This window comes from Periophthalmus magnuspinnatus, chromosome 6 (genome assembly GCF_009829125.3).
Source record: "Periophthalmus magnuspinnatus isolate fPerMag1 chromosome 6, fPerMag1.2.pri, whole genome shotgun sequence".
Taxonomy (NCBI): domain Eukaryota; kingdom Metazoa; phylum Chordata; class Actinopteri; order Gobiiformes; family Gobiidae; genus Periophthalmus; species Periophthalmus magnuspinnatus.
This window is the reverse complement of record NC_047131.1, coordinates 27,511,574-27,533,529: the sequence shown is the minus strand read 5'-3', so window position 1 is coordinate 27,533,529 and position 21,956 is coordinate 27,511,574. Positions and strand designations below refer to the sequence as shown.

At 41.6% G+C, this 21,956-nt stretch overlaps 1 protein-coding gene across 2 annotated transcripts in view; it reads left to right on the top strand.

Annotated features, from left to right (window-relative positions):
* The window catches only part of LOC117372256 (serine/threonine-protein kinase BRSK2), a 240,108-nt gene that overhangs the window by 167,698 nt on the left and 50,454 nt on the right, over nucleotides 1-21,956 (top strand). For both annotated transcript variants that reach the window (XM_033968031.2, XM_033968030.2), the window contains exons 5-6: nucleotides 10,086-10,202; nucleotides 21,836-21,869. In XM_033968031.2, the coding sequence (XP_033823922.1) occupies nucleotides 10,086-10,202; nucleotides 21,836-21,869 (151 nt within the window). The remainder of the gene's footprint in view (nucleotides 1-10,085; nucleotides 10,203-21,835; nucleotides 21,870-21,956) is intronic.

Sequence of the window (21,956 nt, the reverse complement as noted above, 5' to 3'; positions counted from 1 at the left end):
GACAGCAGAAGAATAGAAATACACTATTAAAGTCAACATAAATTTAACTTAAATCTTATCGTTTTACTAGAATACAAACATACTACACATAAAATGATCGTGCAAAGGCTACAAAACTACAATACCTCAACTTTGGTTCCCTTAAAATAATTGAAATAAAAAAGACATACATACAGTTATCCAGTTTTACACAGTTCAGAGCTTTAATCCCAAATTGTCTCACACACCAATGACCTGCTCCAAGCCATACTTAAAAGTGCAAGACTGTAAAAAGGCAAACTATAGTGATAATGATTGCAATATCTCCCTCACCCCCCTTGGCTCCTAAAACAGTGGCTCTGGGGAAAGTACCATTTACTCCACAGTTACAAGGCAGCATGTCCTCTTTTGCTAATGCGATAGAATATTGGCCTTTAGGTATTACATTGAAAGTGCTCGCTCGGTGTCTAATTGGGTCAAAAGAAGCCTTGGAAACTTTGGGAGCGTTAGGGAAGCATAAAAATGAGAGGGACGTGCCACCAGCTAAAAGGGTGTGTTTATAGCTGGTTTTCGTGAATATTCCCTCTCTCCAGTGAATAATAATGATGCAGAAAGACCATTTGTGTTTTGTAAAAATGGAAGAGATAAATATGCTTCCAGACGCACTCAGGCCATTAGCGTCATGTTCAAGTGTTCTGAGACAAGTCAGCTTTGGGTAATTAGTGCGAAACTGATGTGATGTGTCTGTGGTCATTTATATCCATAATGAATAGGCTTTATATAGATGGATTTATAGTGGACCAATTTGGCTGCTTGCCTCGCTTCTAATACAGTATACAGAGTGTCGCACAATGTAACGCAATCATGTCAATTTGAGTTAGTGCAATTATCAAAGCCAATTATTCAGACAATAGAACGTCCTCTGCAAAGACCAAAATGTCCCGTATTTCTATTTCTATCTTTAGTTTAGACCGTTAAAAACAATCCATAGGAGTCTTTTATTAGTTTATCAGTTCATATTTCATCTGTTTATAGTGTGCTCTCTGGATAATATTCTACTTTTTAAACATATATTGCAAATCTAATCACTATTGCATAATTTCATGGTCATGATTTATAATTGAAATGTCACCAAAATAACCAAATTCACATATTAAAATTCAAATATTTTTAGTTAATTCATTGTATAGTTGAAACCAGATATAAAAAGTACACTTTTTTTCCCTCACTATGACATGAAATCAGACTAAACTTTAGAAAGTAATGAAAAAATGTCTAAAAATTCCTTCGCTCATTATTCTGGTTTAGCAAATAGAATTAATTTTGGTAATCCTAGTTGATCTAAAGCAGGAAAAGCATGTGTCTTTTATGTAGTGTATGTAAACGTCTGCTTTTGACTGTATACGGATAAACACACTACTGTACATCTGATATAATAATACAGAAAAAACAACAATACATAGCATTTATTTTGTCATGTCCAACGTAAAGTTAAAATCTCTCAGGATATGCATGACTTTGGACGTCTACAGTGTGTGAACGTCTTTGTTCTCAGCAGCTGCCCTGTTACAAGGTTACAGCACATATCAGCGTAGAGCGTGTAAATGATCACAGGCAATTAAAGCGCGTTGTGGTGTTGGATTGCCAGAATCATGTCTAACAGCCCCTCTGGGTGTACACACACATGTATGCTGTAAATTACACACAATGACACCCTAAGGACAGTGCGCCGTGAAACCAGCCCCATGCCACGAGGAATGAAGCGGAATATTTATATTATTAATGATCATTGTTCAGATATACATGCGGTATATCGATAAACCTAGAGACTATTTAAGTTAGTTTGAGTTAAATACATGTGGTAGGGTTAAAATGAATAAAAAAAACTATAATCCCGATTTCAGTTAATTTAATAAATTATAAAACATTGGTAATAAACTGTATTAGGTCTACAGTATCTTTCATTTTGACTGTGTAGATGCAGAAAAAGTTTGAAATAATCATGATCAATAATGAGCCAAATAATCATGAATTATTTTTGCCATATGATCATAAAGTCATTTCACTGCTATCATCATAGACAATTTTGATATAATAACTATTTGTGTAACTATTTTGAAGTATCTGAAAATTAATAATAAGTTTCATAGCAGTGTGGTTTGTTATATGTGTGTTTTTCTGTGCGTTTTTAAAGTGAATTCATCTTCAGCAGACTCACATTATTCAGTTGCTCTAAATCCCCTCACCACGCATCATGTCAACTTTATAGCTCGCCTTTTTAAAGACTTTATTTCCACTTCCTTAACTCCTCAGGGTGGCAGTAAATGCAGTCCTTGTGCCCTTTGCTTGTATTTAGTATGGAAATTTTATGAGGGTTATGACTTGTTAATGTATTTACAATGCAGGTGTATTGTATTAGCAACTCCCAAAGTCAAAATAAGCCTGCTGTGTACTGTTTGGATCTTATTATAAAGCTTTTTTTTGTCCAATCAAGTCTACATTAGCATGCTAGTTGTTATTAGCTTGACTGCGACAGTAAACTCTGCTCGGGTCTCAGAGAGTTGTGGAAATCACTTTTGTTCAAAATGCATAAACATAAATGAGGAAAAAGTTTAAAATGAACTAGTTCCGTTTTTGAGGATCCTTAAATAAACACATAAACAGATAAATGTGTATAAAAACTTGAATAATACATGTATAGGACCGAGCATGTTTGTGTGGATGTTTCCTTTGCTCGGTGCTGCTGCTGACTGGCGGTGACAGGCCTGCAGCGCGGTGACATATGTGCGCACACACAGATATTCCCATTGCAGAGCCTGCTGTGTGTGCAAGATTACAGGAGCTCCGTGCACCCTAATGTGTCAGGCAGAGACACTTTAATGTCCCATTATGGATACGGGGCTCCTGACAGCCAATAAAACATCCACATGTAATTTGTCCTGTTGATGTTGCAGCAGATAAACAGCCCATGGACCCTTTTCCCCCCTTTGTGAACCCACATTTGGAGATTTCCCTGTAGCCTTTCTAAGCTTTACATGTGATTACGCACAGGGTTTGTCATGTTTACGCCTCTTAAAGATAATAACAGAGTGCCGTTTGTTGCCTTTGTGATGTGTCTTGTGGGTTGTCATCAGGACGTCTTATGCCATAGGTCCAGTATTATGTGTTATTATTAAACCTGGCCTTGCTTTTTCATGTCTTATATCTTTACAGAAAACCAGGTCAAGTTTGTTCATATAAAAATAAACACATGGTCTCAGATTGCTGAACTACATTATAACATGGTTCAAGAATAAATAAAATGGCGTAATATAACACAGGCCCTTTAATAAATGAAAGTTGCTTTAAATTTGGTGCAATATTACATAACAATACAATGACTGGGGACTATGGGACTGTGTACAAGAGCATTAATTAAAGAAACATTGAAGATTCTGTGTCGTAGACTTCAGCTTCAGCAATTTCCATCTGCGGTTCCTGAGAGATACAAAACTCTATACCCTGTGTCCTACTCCCTGTGTGTCCTACTCCCTTTGTGTCCTACTCCGTGTGTCCTACTCCCTCTGTGTCCTACTCCCTGTATGTCTCTACTCTCTGTGTGTCCTACTCCCTCTGTGTCCTATTCCCTGTGTCCTATTCCCTTTGTGTCCTACTCCCTCTGTGTCCTACTCCCTCTGTGTCCTACTCCCTCTGTGTCCCACTCCCTCTGTGTCCTACTCCCTCTGTGTCCTACTCCCTCTGTGCCTTGCGTCCTTTGTGTCCTATTCCCTCTGTGTTCTACTCCCTCTGTGTTCTATTCCCTCTGTCCTACTCCCTCTGTGTCCTACTCCCTCTGTGTCCTATTCCCTGTGTCCTACTCCCTCTGTGTCCTACTCCCTCTGTGTCCTATTCCCTCTGTGTCCTACTCCCTCTGTGTCCTACTCCCTCTGTGTCCTATTCCCTCTGTGTCCTACTCCCTCTGTGTCCTACTCCCTCTGTGTCCTACTCCCTCTGTGTCCTATTCCCTCTGTGTCCTACTCCCTCTGTGTCCTACTCCCTCTGTGTCCTACTCCCTCTGTGTCCTACTCCCTCTGTGTCCTATTCCCTCTGTGTCCTACTCCCTCTGTGTCCTACTCCCTCTGTGTCCTACTCCCTCTGTGCCCTTAATCAGATATATTGGTTGTTTTTCCTACATTTCCTGGCACTTCTGTTGGCACTTCTGTGTTGTTAAAAAAATATGTTCTTAATTCCACACTAATCTTTTTGAAGTCTTTGCATAGCTTTAAATGTGTTGGTCGTGTGCTTCATTCAAAGTAAACTTCTTCCCGAAGGACACAGCAATGCCAGTCACAAAAATAAAACCATTAACATTTCTACCAAGTGAACGTCTAACTCACAAATGACCCAAAGTTTTATTGCCATTGTCGGTGAACAAAATCCACAATATAATCAAATATAAAATGGTCAAATAAAAGGCATTCATAAAATAAAGCATTAAAAAATAAAAATGTGTCTCCCACTGCAAAACAAACTTTTTTTTGTCATCAAGAGGAATGGTTTAACATGGCTCTTGCTTGAAAACCACAATGATACAGTAAACCATGATTTGTGTCCACACTATGAGAAGATGACCCCAGCTGTTTGTCAGCTCATGACTCATGTGTAAAGAAGAAAGCTGTGCAGATATCTGCAGATAAAGTGTAAACCAGTGACTCATTCAGCAAACAGCAGGACCAGACACAGTGGTTTTGTCATAGGCAGAGAATGGATTGATTACAGGCGGCTAAAGGGCTGGACACTGGGCCGTGGGCGGATGTGGTTACGGTGGATTTTATTGTAATGAAATGTGTTTTTTTATTTTTTTTCCCTATTCTTCAAACATGCAGTTTTATACTTTATCATCACAATGCCCTTTGAAAACGCATAAACAGCCAGTCAAAAGTTTGAACACACCTTATTCAGTGTTTTATTTTTTACCTTTTGTATATTTACTACTTTGTACATTTTATATACATTTGGAAGACATCAAATATATAAATCAATATGTATGGAATTATGTAGCAAAGAAAAAAGTTAATTAGCGAAATATTTTATAACCAAATGCTCAAAGTACCACCCTTCACTTTGTTGACAGCTGTAAACCCTTGGCTTTCTCTCAGTGAGCTTCACAATAAAGTCAGAAATGGTCAGAAAAGGGTCAAGGGATCACAAATAGACACATAACACTGATCAGAGCAAAGGCTATTTTAAAAAATCAAGTTAAAGAATAAGTTTTGAGTTGTTTTGAGTTTATATTTTGTTTGCTCCATTCATATTTTTGATGCTTTTTTTGAGAATCTACAGTGTAAATAATCGTGGAAATAAAGAAGAAACATAACATTTTAACTGATAGTGTAGGTTTGAAACACAATATTGACTCTGATCTGAAATGAAGAAGGTTTTCTAACATAAACCGTATCTCTTACCACTTCCCACTCTAAGGAAATAAAATGATACTTAAATGTGCACTATGTAACTTTTCAGATGGAGGCTTTGCTACCTGCTGTGTCCATGGAGATGTCTGGAATATTTTACAGAACGTCATTAAACACATCAAACATTCATTTATTTAACTATGTTGTTTTTTTTGGTGTTTTTTTTGCCTTGTTTCTGTGTAGACTCTGCACACATGAGAAGCACTTGGTCTGAAAGGTTAAGAAAACTCCTTTACAATGTCTCACTCTTGATTTTCTTTCAAGTGAATCAAGAGTGAGACTTTTCAGACCAGGTTTTTCCCTTGTAAAATTCTTAATTCGACAGAGTGACCTCACTGGTTTGGCTTCTCAAAGATAGATAAGTCGTACTCCATTTCAGGCAAAACAGTAACATCTCCATGGACACGGGAATCCCTACTCTGTGCAGTGCATGTCCAATTCCCCTGATAATGTCGTATCAGCTCTACACTTAAGTTGATCCTAAGCGTTTACACCTAAGTTGAACCTCAGATCACAGTGAATCACCGATCTGTTATCAATGCCCTCCCACTAGAACAATTGGTTAAACAACTGCCTGATCCTCTGACAGCATTCCCAAATGTTAGCTTGTGCGAGCAGATAAGGGCTTTTGCCTTGGGGTAACCTGTTTTAGATGCTATCTCTGTTTTATTTCAATTATGGCCGTGATCACAGGAGCTCTCTTGGTGCGATAACAAAGCATCTGACAGCTTATCCCTGCGGACCGGGCTCCATCTGATGTCATCCGAGGTTAAACGTCCGCACTGATGAGGCACTGCTCAAAGCCCAACTGCGCTGGCTTTGTACGGTTAGGCTAAAGGGAAGATTAAAGAGGGCTTTGTGACGTGTTGGCTGCTTTCTCTGATTACAAAAGGGTTGAGTGTAACTGTACGGCAGTGTTAAGAGTCTATTTTTCACTGTACTGTTTGATACTGTCTGTTACTGGAAGCGTGAAAAGCAACAAGTGCTCTACTTTTGGTTTGCGCTTATTAAAGGGGACATTTTAGGCTTTTGTGAGGTTTTAAACAACTGTCATGTTATAATGGTTCACTCTCATCATTAGCTTACTCCGAGTTGATTTTTTAAATTATTATTATTATTTTATTTTTCTAGAGTTTTACTTTAGAAACATAAAAAGGACAGAGACATAAAAATATTCAAACAGTAAACAAAAGAAACAAAAAGTGGGTGTACAGTTACAATCTCACATAACCAACAGTCACAGGATCAGACGAATTCTGGTCTTCTAAGCAGAATATAACATTTCCATTTCTTCCATATCTTGTCAAATTTGTCCTTTTGAAGTCTGTTGTACATCGTAATCCGTTTCATTACAAAGATTGAGTATTCCAGGTTGTGCCAATTGTCCAGGGTGGGGAGGTCCGCCTTTAATCATTTTTTAGTTATTGACTTTCGAGCCGCTAAATTCAACATTCCAAACAGACGTCCCATCATAGAGCTTTTGTCCACAGAATACAAGAGTCCAAATAATAATTCGTCCCAATTTAAAGGCACTTGTAAATTAAATATTACCTATCTATTAACTCTGATTGAAGATCCAGAAATTCTTTATCACTGGACATGCCCAAAACACATGAAAATGATTTGCTCCCTGAACACCACAGTTCCTCCAACAACCTGACGAGCCTGAATAAAGTATCTGCTGAGGCACCATCCAAAACATCTCCATTAATTTTTGTTTAATATAATCTGTGTTTGAGATTTTAATGTCCTAAAAATCCTTATATAATCTACAAATCAGTTTCAAGCCCGAATCATCCTGATATGTCTTAATAAAGATCTTCAATATAGGTATTTCAAAAACATTTTTATCTTTTGGAATGAAGCTTGATATATAATGATGAATTTGTAGAAATCTGAAGAAATCTTAAGTTTGATTGATTCCGGCAAGTTTGAGTTATCCTGTATTATCCTTCAGTCAAAGCTTGTGCTCTGAAATTGTAGGTTTACATCTACCCCCTGTCTCCGCCCACCGCTATGTGCGTACTACCGATTATTACAAAAATAAGGGACATACACCAGCAATAAAAATATGTAAATGGAAATCTACTGCTTGTCAATCTATGGGGAAGTCAGAGAGTCTGATTTTTAGATCAAGATTGCAGCTGACAATGAACAAAATCTAAGATGATGATCTACATATGTCACTGATTGTGTTCATAACAGCAAAAACAGAAGGCAGACAGTTGCATCCTATTTCCTGCCGGGGACCATTTGTTTCAGAAAATACAGTAATCTTGTATTTACACAGCTCTATTTTAAGCGCTCTTATGTAAATGTATACTTTGCATTTGATCCATACTTCAGTGCCATTGGGGAGCTAAGTTTAGTCAGGGCTACCTCAGGGGGAGTATAGCCTAGGGTCATTTTTTTTTATATAGTACTTTTCCACCTTCAAGACACTGACATTGAGAGGCAAGGTGAGTTAAGTGTCTTTTTTTATTTTTTACAAAGGGAGAGAGAGAACAACAGTAACAGCGCACTTTAACTAGACCCGTATAATAAATAAAAAAGGAAAATTAAGTACAAAGTTGGGCTGGATCTCCACAAAGTCTGTCTGTAAAGGCTTAATATATTTAACCCAGTTAGACCATAATTTAATGAAAACGGGTTTCTTGAGACGAATCGAGAAGGTGATTGCGTCCATTACATGTATATCATTCACAATGTTTATCCACTCTGAGCTTGTGGGGTCTCAGGAAGAAGCCAGGGTTTTGTTATTTCCTTTTTAGCAGCTGGTGTCAAAATCAGGAATAAATATTTGTTTGTTCGCTGAAGCTGATTATCAAAATGACCAAAAAAAAAGAGTCGAAAATTGTAATGTTACTTTTACCTTAAGTTTACTTACTACTAGACTGTGGAAGTGAGTTAAGTGTCTTGCCCTAGGACACAACGACAGGATTCAACCTGCGTGTTAGTAGATCTGACCTCTGAAACCAATAATGTTTATGTCGAAAGTGGGATTTGAGCTGCCAACCTTTAAATCAGTGGACAAACAAGCTACCAACTGAGCTACTGTTTGGTCAAAAAAACTGATAAAATTCAATCTAATAACAACTATTCATTCAAAACTGTGTCTTTTATCTAATTATTTTATCTAACCTGTACTCCACCACTCCATTGACCATCAGATAAAGCTGCACACAGTTTGACACCAGTCTCAGCTCCTGCTAATGCTAACTGCTAACCCCGATACAGCTGTTATATGCATGATAGGATAAAGACCACCCCCCTCTGCACCTTTAAAGGCGGGACACGGTGCCGGCTGGATACTGGTGCCCCTCGCTGCGTTTGCTGGTAATGAGTGGCAGCTAATGAACACTACCTCACCCTCCGCGGGCCCTGAGCAATGATGTTCGCTGGTGGCTACATGTCTGGCAGATGAGAGGAAGGAAACCATAGAGGGGCGAGAGGGGGGCGACCGTGGGGGGTTGTCACTCCTCATACAGCGAGCGATTAAGTTGGGAGGCCCTTGTTTAAGCACAGGCAGACCAAAGAGAAGTGGCACAGGTGCTACAGTGTTCATATGGTGTGTGGAATTTAAATAATTTCAGTGTTTTTTAGCCCAATGACATGGCTACAATCAGGTCCATCAACAGAGATTTGGGGGCCTGGGGCAAGAAAGCTTAAACGGACCCCCCTCTAATATAAATTAATAGGCAGGGGTTCCCTTTCTAGGCTCCTAAGACCCTCTGGCTTGGGACAACAGACCTTTTTGTCCGTCCTGGCTACAATAACCGCGTCTTGTTTGCATAAGAAAGTTCCGTTTTTCATTTACGAATTTACTTAAAGTTACTCAAATATACAACATCCCACACACTAGTGCAACCAAATGTGTGAACAGAATTCACCTGTAAGACAAAATGATTTTATAAGAATACTTTTCAATACATTTTTATATTGGGACCACACGTTAAGCCAGGTGTTTACTAGCTTTTAGTTAAAATCTTTAATCTTTAATCATTACATTCGAGATGCAGACAGGGTGCCAGCTTCTCATATTTTGAAACATGTGTAACATTAAATATTACTTTTCTCTTTTATCTGCTTCAAATAAGGAATTTTCAAGCCTATCCTAAATCAATAACTTCACTGAACTGAATTATTGAGACTCCATTAAACTTATACCGTGAATGAAGCTGCAATTTACAGAACGTCCAGCGCACAGCGAGTCCCTCCCAGCTTCCTATTGGTGGATTTCAGGTGACATCACAACGTTATATTGGCCAATAATATTTCATTCAGATGGGGGGGGCAGGAAAAATTAATATTGTTAAAGTGCAGGTTGTAATGCAGAAAGTTCTTGGGTCGAGTCAGAGCTGGAAATCATCAGGTTCAACATTTGTACGCGTAGTTTTTGAATATTGCAAAGTACATTTTTATCAATAGGAAAAAACTAGCTCTTGTCCCCCATCTGGGAGTATGACATTATCACAATCTAAAATCTGAAAACCAATAATAGTCCACACTCATCTTGTTCCTCCCTCTGATGTGCATTGAATTGTTTACACAGTTCTTTGTAAGCTAAATGCTAACAGAACATGAAGCAGTCTCAGAACCTGGGGTCAGGCTCTGCTCTGTGGGTTGTTAACATCTTGTATCTCTGTTTTGCAGCCACCGGGACCTGAAACCAGAAAACCTGTTGCTAGATGAAAAGAACAACATCAGGATAGCAGACTTTGGCATGGCGTCCCTTCAGGTTGGAGACAGTCTCTTGGAAACCAGCTGCGGGTAAGTGATCGTACAATCTTCTGTGGCATGTTTGCCCATAAGGAACAAAAGAAGCGCACATTTAAAGCTAAAATATGATGGGGTTTTTTGAGTAAAGATCTCAGGCCCGGTGGCAGGTGTCATGATCTCAAAGTTAGTATTTGAAACCAGGAGTGCGGGGTGTCCAGTGTGTGATATAAGGCTGGGAGCGGGGCCAGGGCATGGGCACACATTACTGTCCTCTCTCCTGGTGCCCACTTTTATGATCTGCCGCAACTCACGGCCGCTCCTAAACCATTCTGCAATGTGTGGAGTAGATTTACTCACAGCTGCAGTCGCGTTGGAAGTCTGTTTATTACAAAATGTCATTATTTAATTTAAGACAACGCTCTTTTTTTTTTAACTCTCATCTTTACTGAGACCGACATAAGGGAGAAAAACTTCAAAATGTTGTGTGTAACATGGTAAAATGCTAATTCGGTGTAAAATCAGTCAAATTTGCAAAATGATTTCTATTTGAAATGACACAATTTTTTATTAACGTCAGATTTATGCTTGTCTTTACAGTTATACTTATTTAATCCTTGGCAAAACTAGAAGAAAACAAACACCAAACCCATATTAGAAAGACTACACTCAGTCTAACCAGAGTTAACACAACAGGGTGAAATGATAATTAAATATGGGCTAAAACAAGTTCAATCAAAGAACAATAAACCCTAAATCAAACTAACAGTGAAAATGAAACATCTGAGTTGCAGACTAGCAGCAGCAGCAGTGACACCTGTAGCTCATTCACACACTCATCACTACCAGCAGATTTACATGTTGACATCTGTCACTGTTCTGGCCTGATTCCCTCGAGATTACTCCTCTGAATCATCGCTTTTAAATTAGAGACTGTTGAATACACGCTCTTAGCTTAGTTCCCCTGACCTTACAGTCCCTTTGTCCAGAGGCTGCGTGTTTGTCTCTCCATCTCCCTCCACACACAGTACAACGCACTGGCCTCCTCATATAATCTGTGGTCATCTGTGCTTTGGTAAGAAGAACACAGTACAAATATCTTTATTGTTTTAGTGTATAAGTGTTTTTAGTGTTTTTAGTATAAGCCTAAAGAACATATAGTGTTGTAGAATAAATTGCAGTAGCGTGAGAGTTGAAGAGAATAGACATGCGGCTTTAATTCTAACGCAGGAGAAGTTTATCTACCATAGTTTTCTTTATTTAGCTAATTTATTTAATGAGACAGGGACAGTACACAATATGCTTTCACCTGAACAGGACAGATGCCTTGTACGAGGCTGTAGCACCGATGCTAATTTCCTCCTGTCGTCCCTGGTCAAACTGATGTTATAGTTCATCAGTATAAGGACCTGGAGACATGTTCTCTTCAGAGATTGTGATCCTGTTGTCCATTTGAGTCTAGGACAGTCCAGTCTGGCTATGCTTCTGTTGTAGGGAGTATTATATCTCAGTACAGCGCAAAAATAGAATTACTTACTGCAATAATGAATGAATCAATGTGTACTAAGTATTTTCTATTACTGGTGTTAATATTGCTCAAAAATATCTTTAAAAAACATGCATACTCACTGTGACCAGCACTTACTGTGACCCGCACTCCCCTATCCACAGATCTGACTTGGTTTCTCCATCGAGCTAGACGAGTGTAGTATCATACTGTGGAAAATTCCAGACAACGCAATTACATCCCTACGGAGACAAACAGGTGGCAGACCCTCCCATCAAACTTATGTAGTGCACTTTTAAACCCGAATTTACATAACTCTGAAGAAGTGGTATTTTCCTCAACTACAACTTGCCAGCTTTTATCCTCCACTTGCACTGCGCTATCTACTCCAGGTGCACTCCATTGCTCCCCAGTGCGCTTTTGCTGAAGGCACTTGTTGCAGGTGTAAGATGAGTTGATATGCAGCGGTATCTCTTTCTCTTTCTATCCATCTCTCTCCACTTCTCTTTTTATTTTTCACCCGTTCAGCTGCGATGTCACGGATCTGATAAAAACACACACGCCGGTGATGTTTGCGTTCCTAAATGCCAACGCTAAATACATACGAACGCGGATACTGATTATTCACGCTCGTGTGGTCATCCCGTAAGTGCACGTATGACAGTTTTTAATTAAACGCATTTATCTGGTCCTTCCCTGCCACGTACCGGGGTGACACAAATGTATTCAGTTTGCCACAGGTAATGGAGCAGAGTGGAGGAGAGATTCGCTCCAGGTATATATGAGTACTGGGAACGCTAATCATGTGTATTTATTCATATAGACATGGTTATTGACAGATAGAGCCAAGTATAAGCACCCATAGCCAGCGCTCCATCTGTCTGTGTCACGGTGGCCCAGCTGTGAGCTCGCCCCTTGCTGTTGTTTGATTAGTTCAGTTGTAATGATTGATGAGAGGAAATTAGCTGGCATGCGGTGACAAGCTGCGCCAATTTGGGTGAGAAAGACTTGCAGACTTGTGATACATTTTGACCCCTATCCCAAAGGTTGAGCTGTGTAAAGTAGCAGTCCTTAGTAGCGCTGGGCAATTAATCACATTTTAATTGAGAGTGAGATTTAGTACTGGTGTAATTGTTAATGATGCTGTGGTCTTTTTAATCGAGAGGTCATAGGAGCAGAGAGTTCTGACTTTTAAGGAATAAATTGGGCTATTTTTCGTGTGGGTAATGGCACTGATTAACGTCGGTCTCGGTCGTGGACTCAAAACTGAAAGCCGTTTTTGTTTTGATCTTGTAAAAAAAGAATGAAATCAAATCAAAAACCGAGAACAAATGATTTTTTTTCCCATATTGCACAGTCGTAGTCCTTTTAACGAAGACCTACTGCGTTTGTGTCTGTTATATAGTTATAATTTATGACATCCATGGATCATTGTGTCATAATTTGCACATTTTAAATCGTAATTTTCATCAGAAACGGATTAATAAAGTTAACAAGTCAATTCACTTCCGCGTTAGTAAATTGCGGTGCCCCTTGGAGCTGATGTTGGCGTAAACATCATCACAACAAAGACTCAGCACCTCCAATGGACAGCTGCAGATCACGCTAGCAAGCAGTGGATTTTTCTTTTTCATTTCTACCAAAAACACTATATGATGCTGCTGAATCCTGCACGTATCATCGATTAAGAAAATAAAATTGAAGAATGTATGCTGGTGGCAGTAAAAACGGGATAGAGCACAATATGGCGTCTTGAAAATAAGTGATTAAAGATTGCACAAATCACTCCAAAAACAACTTCGAGAGGGTAAATGAGAAGAGGAAACAACTGCAGCATGGTTTAAAGCTTTGAAAAGTTGATTTTGCATAACAGTTCTGCGTTAAAGTCTGATCCTAGAACTAGATGTTTGCCATAACTTGTCATAACAAAAACATACTTCTTCAAATCGTGCTTGAAATTTTCTAGTTCGCTGAAAGTTCTATTCCCTGATCTACCAATTAAATTCTACCAATTGTATCCTCAAGGCTATAATGTTTATCTTAACAAAATTCCTCAAAGTTAAACTACTTTCAAGAGTCATTTATTTCTAGTTTCATTTTCGTATTTTTAAACATCCCAATGGAACATGTTTCTGCAGTCTTAAATCATACTTAATAAACTGCATGTGTCAGATGCGTGTTCATTTACCCGTTCCATTAACCAACTGTGATCAATCATGCGACTTAAATGCCAAGTCTGAAGATGCTGTTTCATTTAGATGGTGCTTCAGCGAGTTCCTCTTGAATCAGGTGGTTTTTGAAATTAGCCGAAGTCTTTGGGGAGTTTCTGTTCCAGCTTCGTTGACAAATTCGTCATTTTTTAGTCAAATTTGAGACGTATTTAGCTTGTAATCTAACACTAATTAAATGAGTCTCTTCAAACAGCTCAATGCGATCCTTAGATACACAGCTCAGAGTGTTGTAGGTTTAGAAATATTTGTTGATGACTTTGTTGTGCTGCAAATACAACAAAGGGCCCATATTACACTATTTCTGTCCATGTTATACTGTTGTTTCCTCATCAAAAACATATCTAAAGTTGTGTTTTGGTTCATTCACACATGTTTAACACACAAATCCTGCATATTTAGGCTGTTTGTTACCTCCATACATCTTCACTAGAATTATTTGGCTGATAATAATTACTCAAACATGTCTGAATGAAGAAAAAAACAAAACTCCAGGTATATTTTTGAGGAGGTAACAACATTATAACAAGATCACATGAGTCAATTTTGCGTAATATAGGACTTTTAATGACATAATATAACATAGAATAGAAAAAACAGTGAGGATTGAACAGACAAAGAGCTCAAAACCAACACAAAAAACTTTCATTATGATAAAATAAACTGTTTTTTCTCCCACTTACATTTGAATACACCTTCCCACATTTATCTATAGATGCTTTTCTGGTCCAAAAAAGTAAAGATGATGCATGAGGATGAGTGAACTCTACTCTCCCTGTGATCAGGAGTGCTGGTTGAGAGGCTAAATGAGCTTTTGCAAACAGCAGGGCAGGAGACTGATGTGGTGTCGACCCACGCACAACTGTTCCTCAAAAGAGAGCATTTTTCACAGCGGTCATCACCAAGTGCCTCTCTTTGCTTCTTATTTATCTCTCCTATTCGATGTCTGTATGTGGGGTTCTAGTGCAAGTAGCTGCCACATTTTTAGTAAATCAGATCATAAGATTGGGCTGGATCTGAAAATGAAATGATGCCACTTTATAAATCATTCTTATTCAGTTAAAACATGTAACGTTTACTGTGTTGTATGTACAGTTGAAACCAGGAGCTTACATATACTTTATAAAAAGACACATATGCTTTTTTTTCTGTCTGTCTGACATGAAATCAGACTAAAATTTTCCTGTTTTAGGTCAATTAGGATTACCAAAATTATTTCTATTTGCTAAATGCCAGAATAATGAGAGAAGGATTTTTTATCACATTTTTCAAAGTCAGAAGTTTACATATAATTCCTTCGTGTTTGGTACCATTGCCTTTAAACTGTGACTGGAGTCAAACGTTTTAGATATCCTTCCACAAGCTTCTCACAATAGTTGGCAGGATTTCCATGATGCCATCTATTTTCTGATGCGCACCAGTCCCTCCTGCAGCAAAACACCCCCACGACATGATGCTGCCACCCCCGTATTTCACAGTTGAGATGGTGTTCTCAGGCTTGCAAGTTTCCCCTTTTTCATCTAAACAATACTCATTATGGCCAAAGTAATGTAAAACTGTCTCATTATTCTGACATTTAGCAAATAGAAGTAATTTTCATCATCCTAATTGACCTAAAACAGGAAAAGGTTAGTCTGATTTCATGTCAGACAATGACAAAAAAACATATGAAGAAACTTGAAAACATGGTTCAGGGTGTCTATTTTTCCTATAAAGAGTTCAATTGCAAAAACGGATATCTCCATTTTGAAAAATTCCCCAAAAGTATTTTTCTTTTTGTTACCCTCTTCTACAGGTATTATCAATGAATATAATATCTAGTGGAATTTATCAATGAGGGATGTTATAATATCTTGAAAAAAATGTTATACAAAGAGCAAACTGCAAGCCTCTGCTGACTTTTTTAAATGGCACTTATCTCTTGTTTTTTTTGTTTGTTTTTGCTATTGCATTTGTTATTGCATTCAAATTGTTTTTCAACATGACCCTGACATTAAATCTAATTAGAGAAACTAAACTCTAAATGATTCAAATTCAATCTAAGCTGCAAATAAATAAATAAAACACAATAGCACACATGAAGAAGAAAAGAACAAGGCCAGTTACGTCGCCCGGACTGGCGTTACCGGGGCCCCACCCTGGAGCCAGGCCTGGGGTGGGTGCTCGGCAGCGAGCGCCTGGTGGCCGGGCCTTTCCCCACGGGGCCCGGTCGGGCCCAGCCCGAAGAAACGACGTGGGGCCGTCCTCCCGTGGACCCACCACCTGCGGGAGGAGCCATGAGGGGCGGGTGCGGAGAGATCCGGGTAGCAGTCGAAGGCGGGGACCTCGACGACCGGATCTCCGGACATGGAGACTAGCTCTGGGGACATGGAATGTCACCTCGCTGGGGGGGAAGGAGCCTGAGCTTGTGCGGGAGGTTGAGCGTTACCGGCTAGATATAGTCGGCCTCACCTCCACGCACAGCTTGGGCTCTGGAACCCAACTTCTTGAGAGGGGTTGGACTCTCCATTTCTCTGGCGTTGCCCGCGGGGAGCGGCGGCGAGCTGGTGTGGGCTTGCTCATTGCCCCACAGCTCAGCCGCTGCGTGTTGGGGTTCACTCCGGTGAACGAGAGGGTCGCGTCCCTGCGCCTTCGGGTCGGGGACAGGTCTCTCACTGTTGTGTCGGCCTACGGGCCAAACAGCAGTGCAGAGTACCCGGCCTTCTTGGAGTCCCTGGGAGGGGTACTAGACAGTGCACCAACCGGGGACTCCGTTGTTCTCCTGGGGGACTTCAACGCCCATGTGGGTAACGACAGTGACACTTGGAGGGGCGTGATTGGGAGGAATGGCCTCCCCGATCTGAACCCGAGCGGTGTTTTGTTATTGGACTTCTGTGCTAGTCACAGCTTGTCCATAACAAACACCATGTTCGAGCACAAGGGTGTCCATCGGTGCACATGGCACCAGGACACTCTAGGTCGGAGGTCGATGATCGACTTTGTTGTCGTGTCATCTGACCTCCGACCGCGTGTCTTGGACACTCGGGTGAAGAGAGGGGCTGAGCTGTCAACTGATCACCACCTGGTGGTGAGTTGGATCCGCTGGCGGAGGAGGAAGCCGGACAGACCTGGCAGGCCCAAGCGTATTGTGAGGGTCTGCTGGGAACGTCTGGCGGAGCCCTCTGTCAGGGGGGTCTTCAACTCCCACCTCCGGGAGAGCTTCTCCCTGATCCCGGGGGAGGTTGGAGACATGGACTCCGAGTGGGCCATGTTCTCCACCTCTATTGTTGATGCGGCTGCTCGTAGCTGTGGTCGTAAGGTCTGTGGTGCTTGTCGCGGCGGCAATCCCCGAACCCGGTGGTGGACACCGGAAGTAAGGGATGCCGTCAAGCTGAAGAAGGAGTCCTATCGAGCCTTGTTGGCTCGTGGGACTCCTGAGGCAGCTGATGAGTACCGGCAGGCCAAGCGTGCCGCGGCTCGGGCAGTCACAGAGGCAAAAACTCGGGGTTGGGAGGAGTTCGGGGAGGCCATGGAGGAGGACTATCGGACGGCCTCAAAGAGATTCTGGCAAACCGTCCGACGCCTCAGGAGGGGAAAGCAGTGCTTCACCAACACTGTTTACAGTGCGGGTGGAGAGCTGCTGACCTCGACTGGGGATGTTGTCGGGCGGTGGAAGGAATACTTTGAGGATCTCCTCAATCCCACTGTCACGTCTTCCGAGGAGGAAGCAGAAACTGGGGACCCAGGGGCGGACTCGTCCATCACCCTGGCTGAAGTCACTGAGGTGGTTGGCAAGCTCCTCGGTGGCAAGGCTCCGGGGGTGGATGAGATCCGTCCTGAGTACCTCAAGTCTCTGGATGTTGTGGGACTGTCTTGGCTGACACGTCTCTGCAACATCGCGTGGCGGTCGGGGACAGTACCTGTGGAATGGCAGACCGGGGTGGTGGTCCCTCTGTATAAGAAGGGGGACCGGAGGGTGTGTTCCAATTACAGGGGAATCACACTCCTCAGCTTTCCCGGTAAGGTCTATTCCAGGGTGCTGGAGAGGAGAATCCGACCGATAGTCGAACCTCGGATTCAGGAGGAGCAGTGTGGTTTTCGTCCTGGTCGTGGAACACTGGACCAGCTCTATACTCTCCATCGGGTCCTCGAGGGCTCATGGGAGTATGCCCAACCAGTCCACATGTGTTTTGTGGATCTGGAGAAGGCATTCGACCGTGTCCCTCGTGGTGTCCTTTGGGGGGTGCTCTGGGAGTATGGGGTCCGGGGCTCTTTGCTAAGGGCTGTCCGGTCCCTGTATGACCGGAGCAGGAGCTGTGTTCGCATTGCCGGCAGTAAGTCAGACCTGTTCCCAGTGCATGTTGGACTCCGCCAGGGCTGCCCTTTGTCACCGGTTCTGTTCATTATATTTATGGACAGAATTTCTAGGCGCAGCCAGGGGCCGGAGGGGGCCTGGTTTGGGAACCACAGGATTTCATCTCTGCTGTTTGCAGATGATGTTGTCCTGATGGCTTCTTCGAGCCAGGACCTGCAGCAGGCACTGGGGCGGTTTGCAGCCGAGTGTGAAGCGGCTGGGATGAGAATCAGCTCCTCCAAATCCGAGGCCATGGTTCTCGACCGGAAAAAGGTGGTTTGCTCTCTCCGGGTGGGTGGTGAGTCTCTGCCCCAAGTGGAGGAGTTCAAGTATCTCGGGGTCTTGTTCACGAGTGAGGGAAGGATGGAGCGTGAGATTGACAGGCGGATCGGTGCAGCGTCTGCAGTGATGCGGTCGCTGTATCGGTCCGTTGTGGTAAAGAAGGAGCTGAGCCGGAAGGCGAAGCTCTCGATTTACCGGTCAATCTACGTTCCTACCCTCACCTATGGTCATGAGCTTTGGGTAATGACCGAAAGGACAAGATCGCGGATACAAGCGGCTGAAATGGGCTTCCTCCGCAGAGTGGCCGGGCGCACCCTTAGGGATAGGGTGAGGAGCTCGGTCACACGGGAGGAGCTCGGAGTAGAGCCGCTGCTCCTACACGTTGAGAGGAACCAGCTGAGGTGGCTCGGGCATCTGCTTAGGATGCCTCCTGGACGCCTCCCTAGGGAGGTGTTCTGGGCATGTCCCACCGGGAGGAGGCCCCGGGGAAGACCCAGGACACGCTGGAGGGACTATGTCTCTCGGCTGGCCTGGGAACGCCTTGGGGTCCCACCGGAGGAGCTGGAGGACGTGTCCGGGGTGAGGGAAGTCTGGGAGTCCCTGCTTAGACTGCTGCCCCCGCGACCCGGCCCCGGATAAGCGGAAGAAAATGGATGGATGGATGGACAATAGCACACTTCATAAGGGGACTACAGCGGGGAATTGTATTGGGAGCAAGCACAACAAAATGCACTTTGGCAGAATGCTTTCAGTCTTATTAATATTTCTAATAATTTGAATTTGTAAAACCTGTTTAAATTTGGTATACTCCTTCGCTATTTTGAGGCGATTTAACAAGCACAGTCTCATAGTGGTCTTTTATTGCGACGTTGTATACTTACTTTGATTCCACACATAGATTAGGTGTCACTTGTAGTTTATTTCCGAGTGCACTGCAGATGTGGCTGACTAATTCAATTTGTAATCCTGATAAATTAGAACTAGGATCTGTGCGTTCCCTCCATCCGCTAACTTTAGTATCTACACATAATTTGTTTCTAATGATGCAGGATCCGAGTGCGGAGATGAGAAGCCGCCGCTAGCAGCCGTCTCTGGCATCTCGTCCTCTTCGTCCGCACTCATCTGCATAATGCACCGGGACACATGCAATCAGGAGGGGCTTATTTGCTCGGGCTCACGCTTGAACTTGCCCTGTTGGTGTGTTTGTTATGGGCTAGTATTTTGACAGCCTTGGGAGAAGAGCGGAGACATCAGGGGTGGTATTCATGAGCGCACGAGACAGCCTGAGCTAATGGCCGGCATGTTTACACACCTTAGGTAAAGCCTCATTAGTGATACGTATCCCACCATTATGTGAGGTTTAGAGGCAGGGACAGGTGCAGGACCTCCGCACAGGCCGACGGATCTGCCTCGTGTTTCCTGTCACATGACGTAAGCATCCGCCCATGAAGCTTCATTAGACCGTGCAAGACATTGTAAAAGTGCCACTCAAACAGGCACTTTTACACATAAAGGGTTTGGTGGAGTAAGGTCTTTCTTATATCAGTGCTGACTTACATGCATTATTGTTTTGTTGTTAAGACGATTAAATACAAAAAAGAAAAGTTTATATTGGGATTTTAACTGATACTGCAGTGTTTGGTTTTCTTTGTGCTTTTGTAGTTATTATAAAGTATTATCCAGTATTTAAATAAATCCAGAAGATAAAAATGTCTCACTTTCAAAGCTGCAGAACCTGATTTTCAAACTGTGAAAGGAGAAAATACGTATTTAACAGTGGTGGATGAAGTAGTTTAGTTTAGTTTATTGGTTTGTTTTAACAAGAATCACGTGCAAACACATTAATCTCATAAAAGAAGAGATGATTTACACCAGACTTAGCAAAAGCCAGTTTCTATCTGCAGTCCAAACAATTAAAATACATCCAAGTATCCATCCATTCACAGTCAAACCATGCGTTCTCCCATTATTTCATTTAAAAATATTACATTCCACGTTTCCACAGTTAAAAGTACTCAAATATATGTCAAAAATACCATGTAAGCTACCAATACCAGATCAGAGGAGAGTTTCAATCTGTGTAATACTCAGGTTTGTTTCTCGTTAAAGTACAGATACAGAGGTAAAAAAAATTACTCAAGCAAAAGTATCACATGAAAAAATCTATTTGAGTAAAAGTATTTAAGTATCTGTTTAAAAATGTAATGTAAAACTGTTAAAAGTAAAAGTATTTCACACAAGTGTTGTTAATTTAAGTGTTAAATGTATTATATTGATAAAAAAATTACACATATTTTGGTCAACAGTTGCAATACGAATCAACTTCTTAACTTTTCTTATGAATTTTGTGTATTTACTTTTGCTCAAACCCGAAGCTTGAACTCGAAAACTTTAGTCAGGATGTTGCCACAAACACGGTAAAAATAACCCCACAAATCATATGAAAAGTACTTTTTACTTTGAGTCCTGTCTAAAAATGTAGTGGAGTAGAAAGTAGATAGTTGCTCTCAAATGTAGTGAAGTAAAATTAAGAAGTATCCACTGTAAACTACTTTACTTTTACTTTGTTACTTTCCACCACTGCAGTATTTAAACTGCAACCCACAACTCCAAATTACTGCTGTAGCTCTCACAAAATCTTGAACACATCCTGCCTCCAAAACATCACAAAGTACTGCTCAATTGGTGAAAAAAACATGTTATTTTGCTCTTTACATGAAAAAATTGGTACCCCAGTTTTGATATTGCCAAAGTAGGTCAACAATTACCACACGGTGTCCTCTGCATTTGACCCATTCTCCCACCTGCATGCTAGCAACCTGTTAATGAAGCTCCCATCTAAATCAACAAAAACTTCCAAAATAGCTCATTGTCGCACAGCAAAACATGAAAAACGACTGTAAAATGTTGTCAGCAAGTGTTTCTTTCTCAATCGATTTGTCAGCCCTGCCACCAGTATCACACCCCTCCTCCCTGACATCCGCTGATCTTTGAAGCTCACCAGTCACCGCTCAAACCGTAAATCTCAGGGTGATATTGATGTCAATCTGGTTGTCAGCGTAGTCACCGGGCCTGGGTTGTCAGTCTGCCATGCGGTGCAAATATACTGTGGGAGGGAGGGAAGGAGGGAGAGGGGGAGGAAGGAGGCGCCCTTGAGTGAGCAGAGTGGGAGGACACGCTCACAACTTCCGGACATCTTGATCTACGCTCCCCGGACACATTTACGGCACTCCTAAATTGTTCTTTTATGCAGTGGAGTATACCTTGTCTGAACTTATTAACTCAAACAATATAAAATTCTTGATATAATTTATGACGTCCTCTTTCTATTTCACAGATCTCCGCACTACGCCTGTCCAGAAGTCATCAGGGTGAGTTCCATAATTCACTTTGTAAAATTAATTTACTTTTCGCTGTACTTTGGTTTGACGGACAAAACTGTGTGCTTTGTGTTGCCC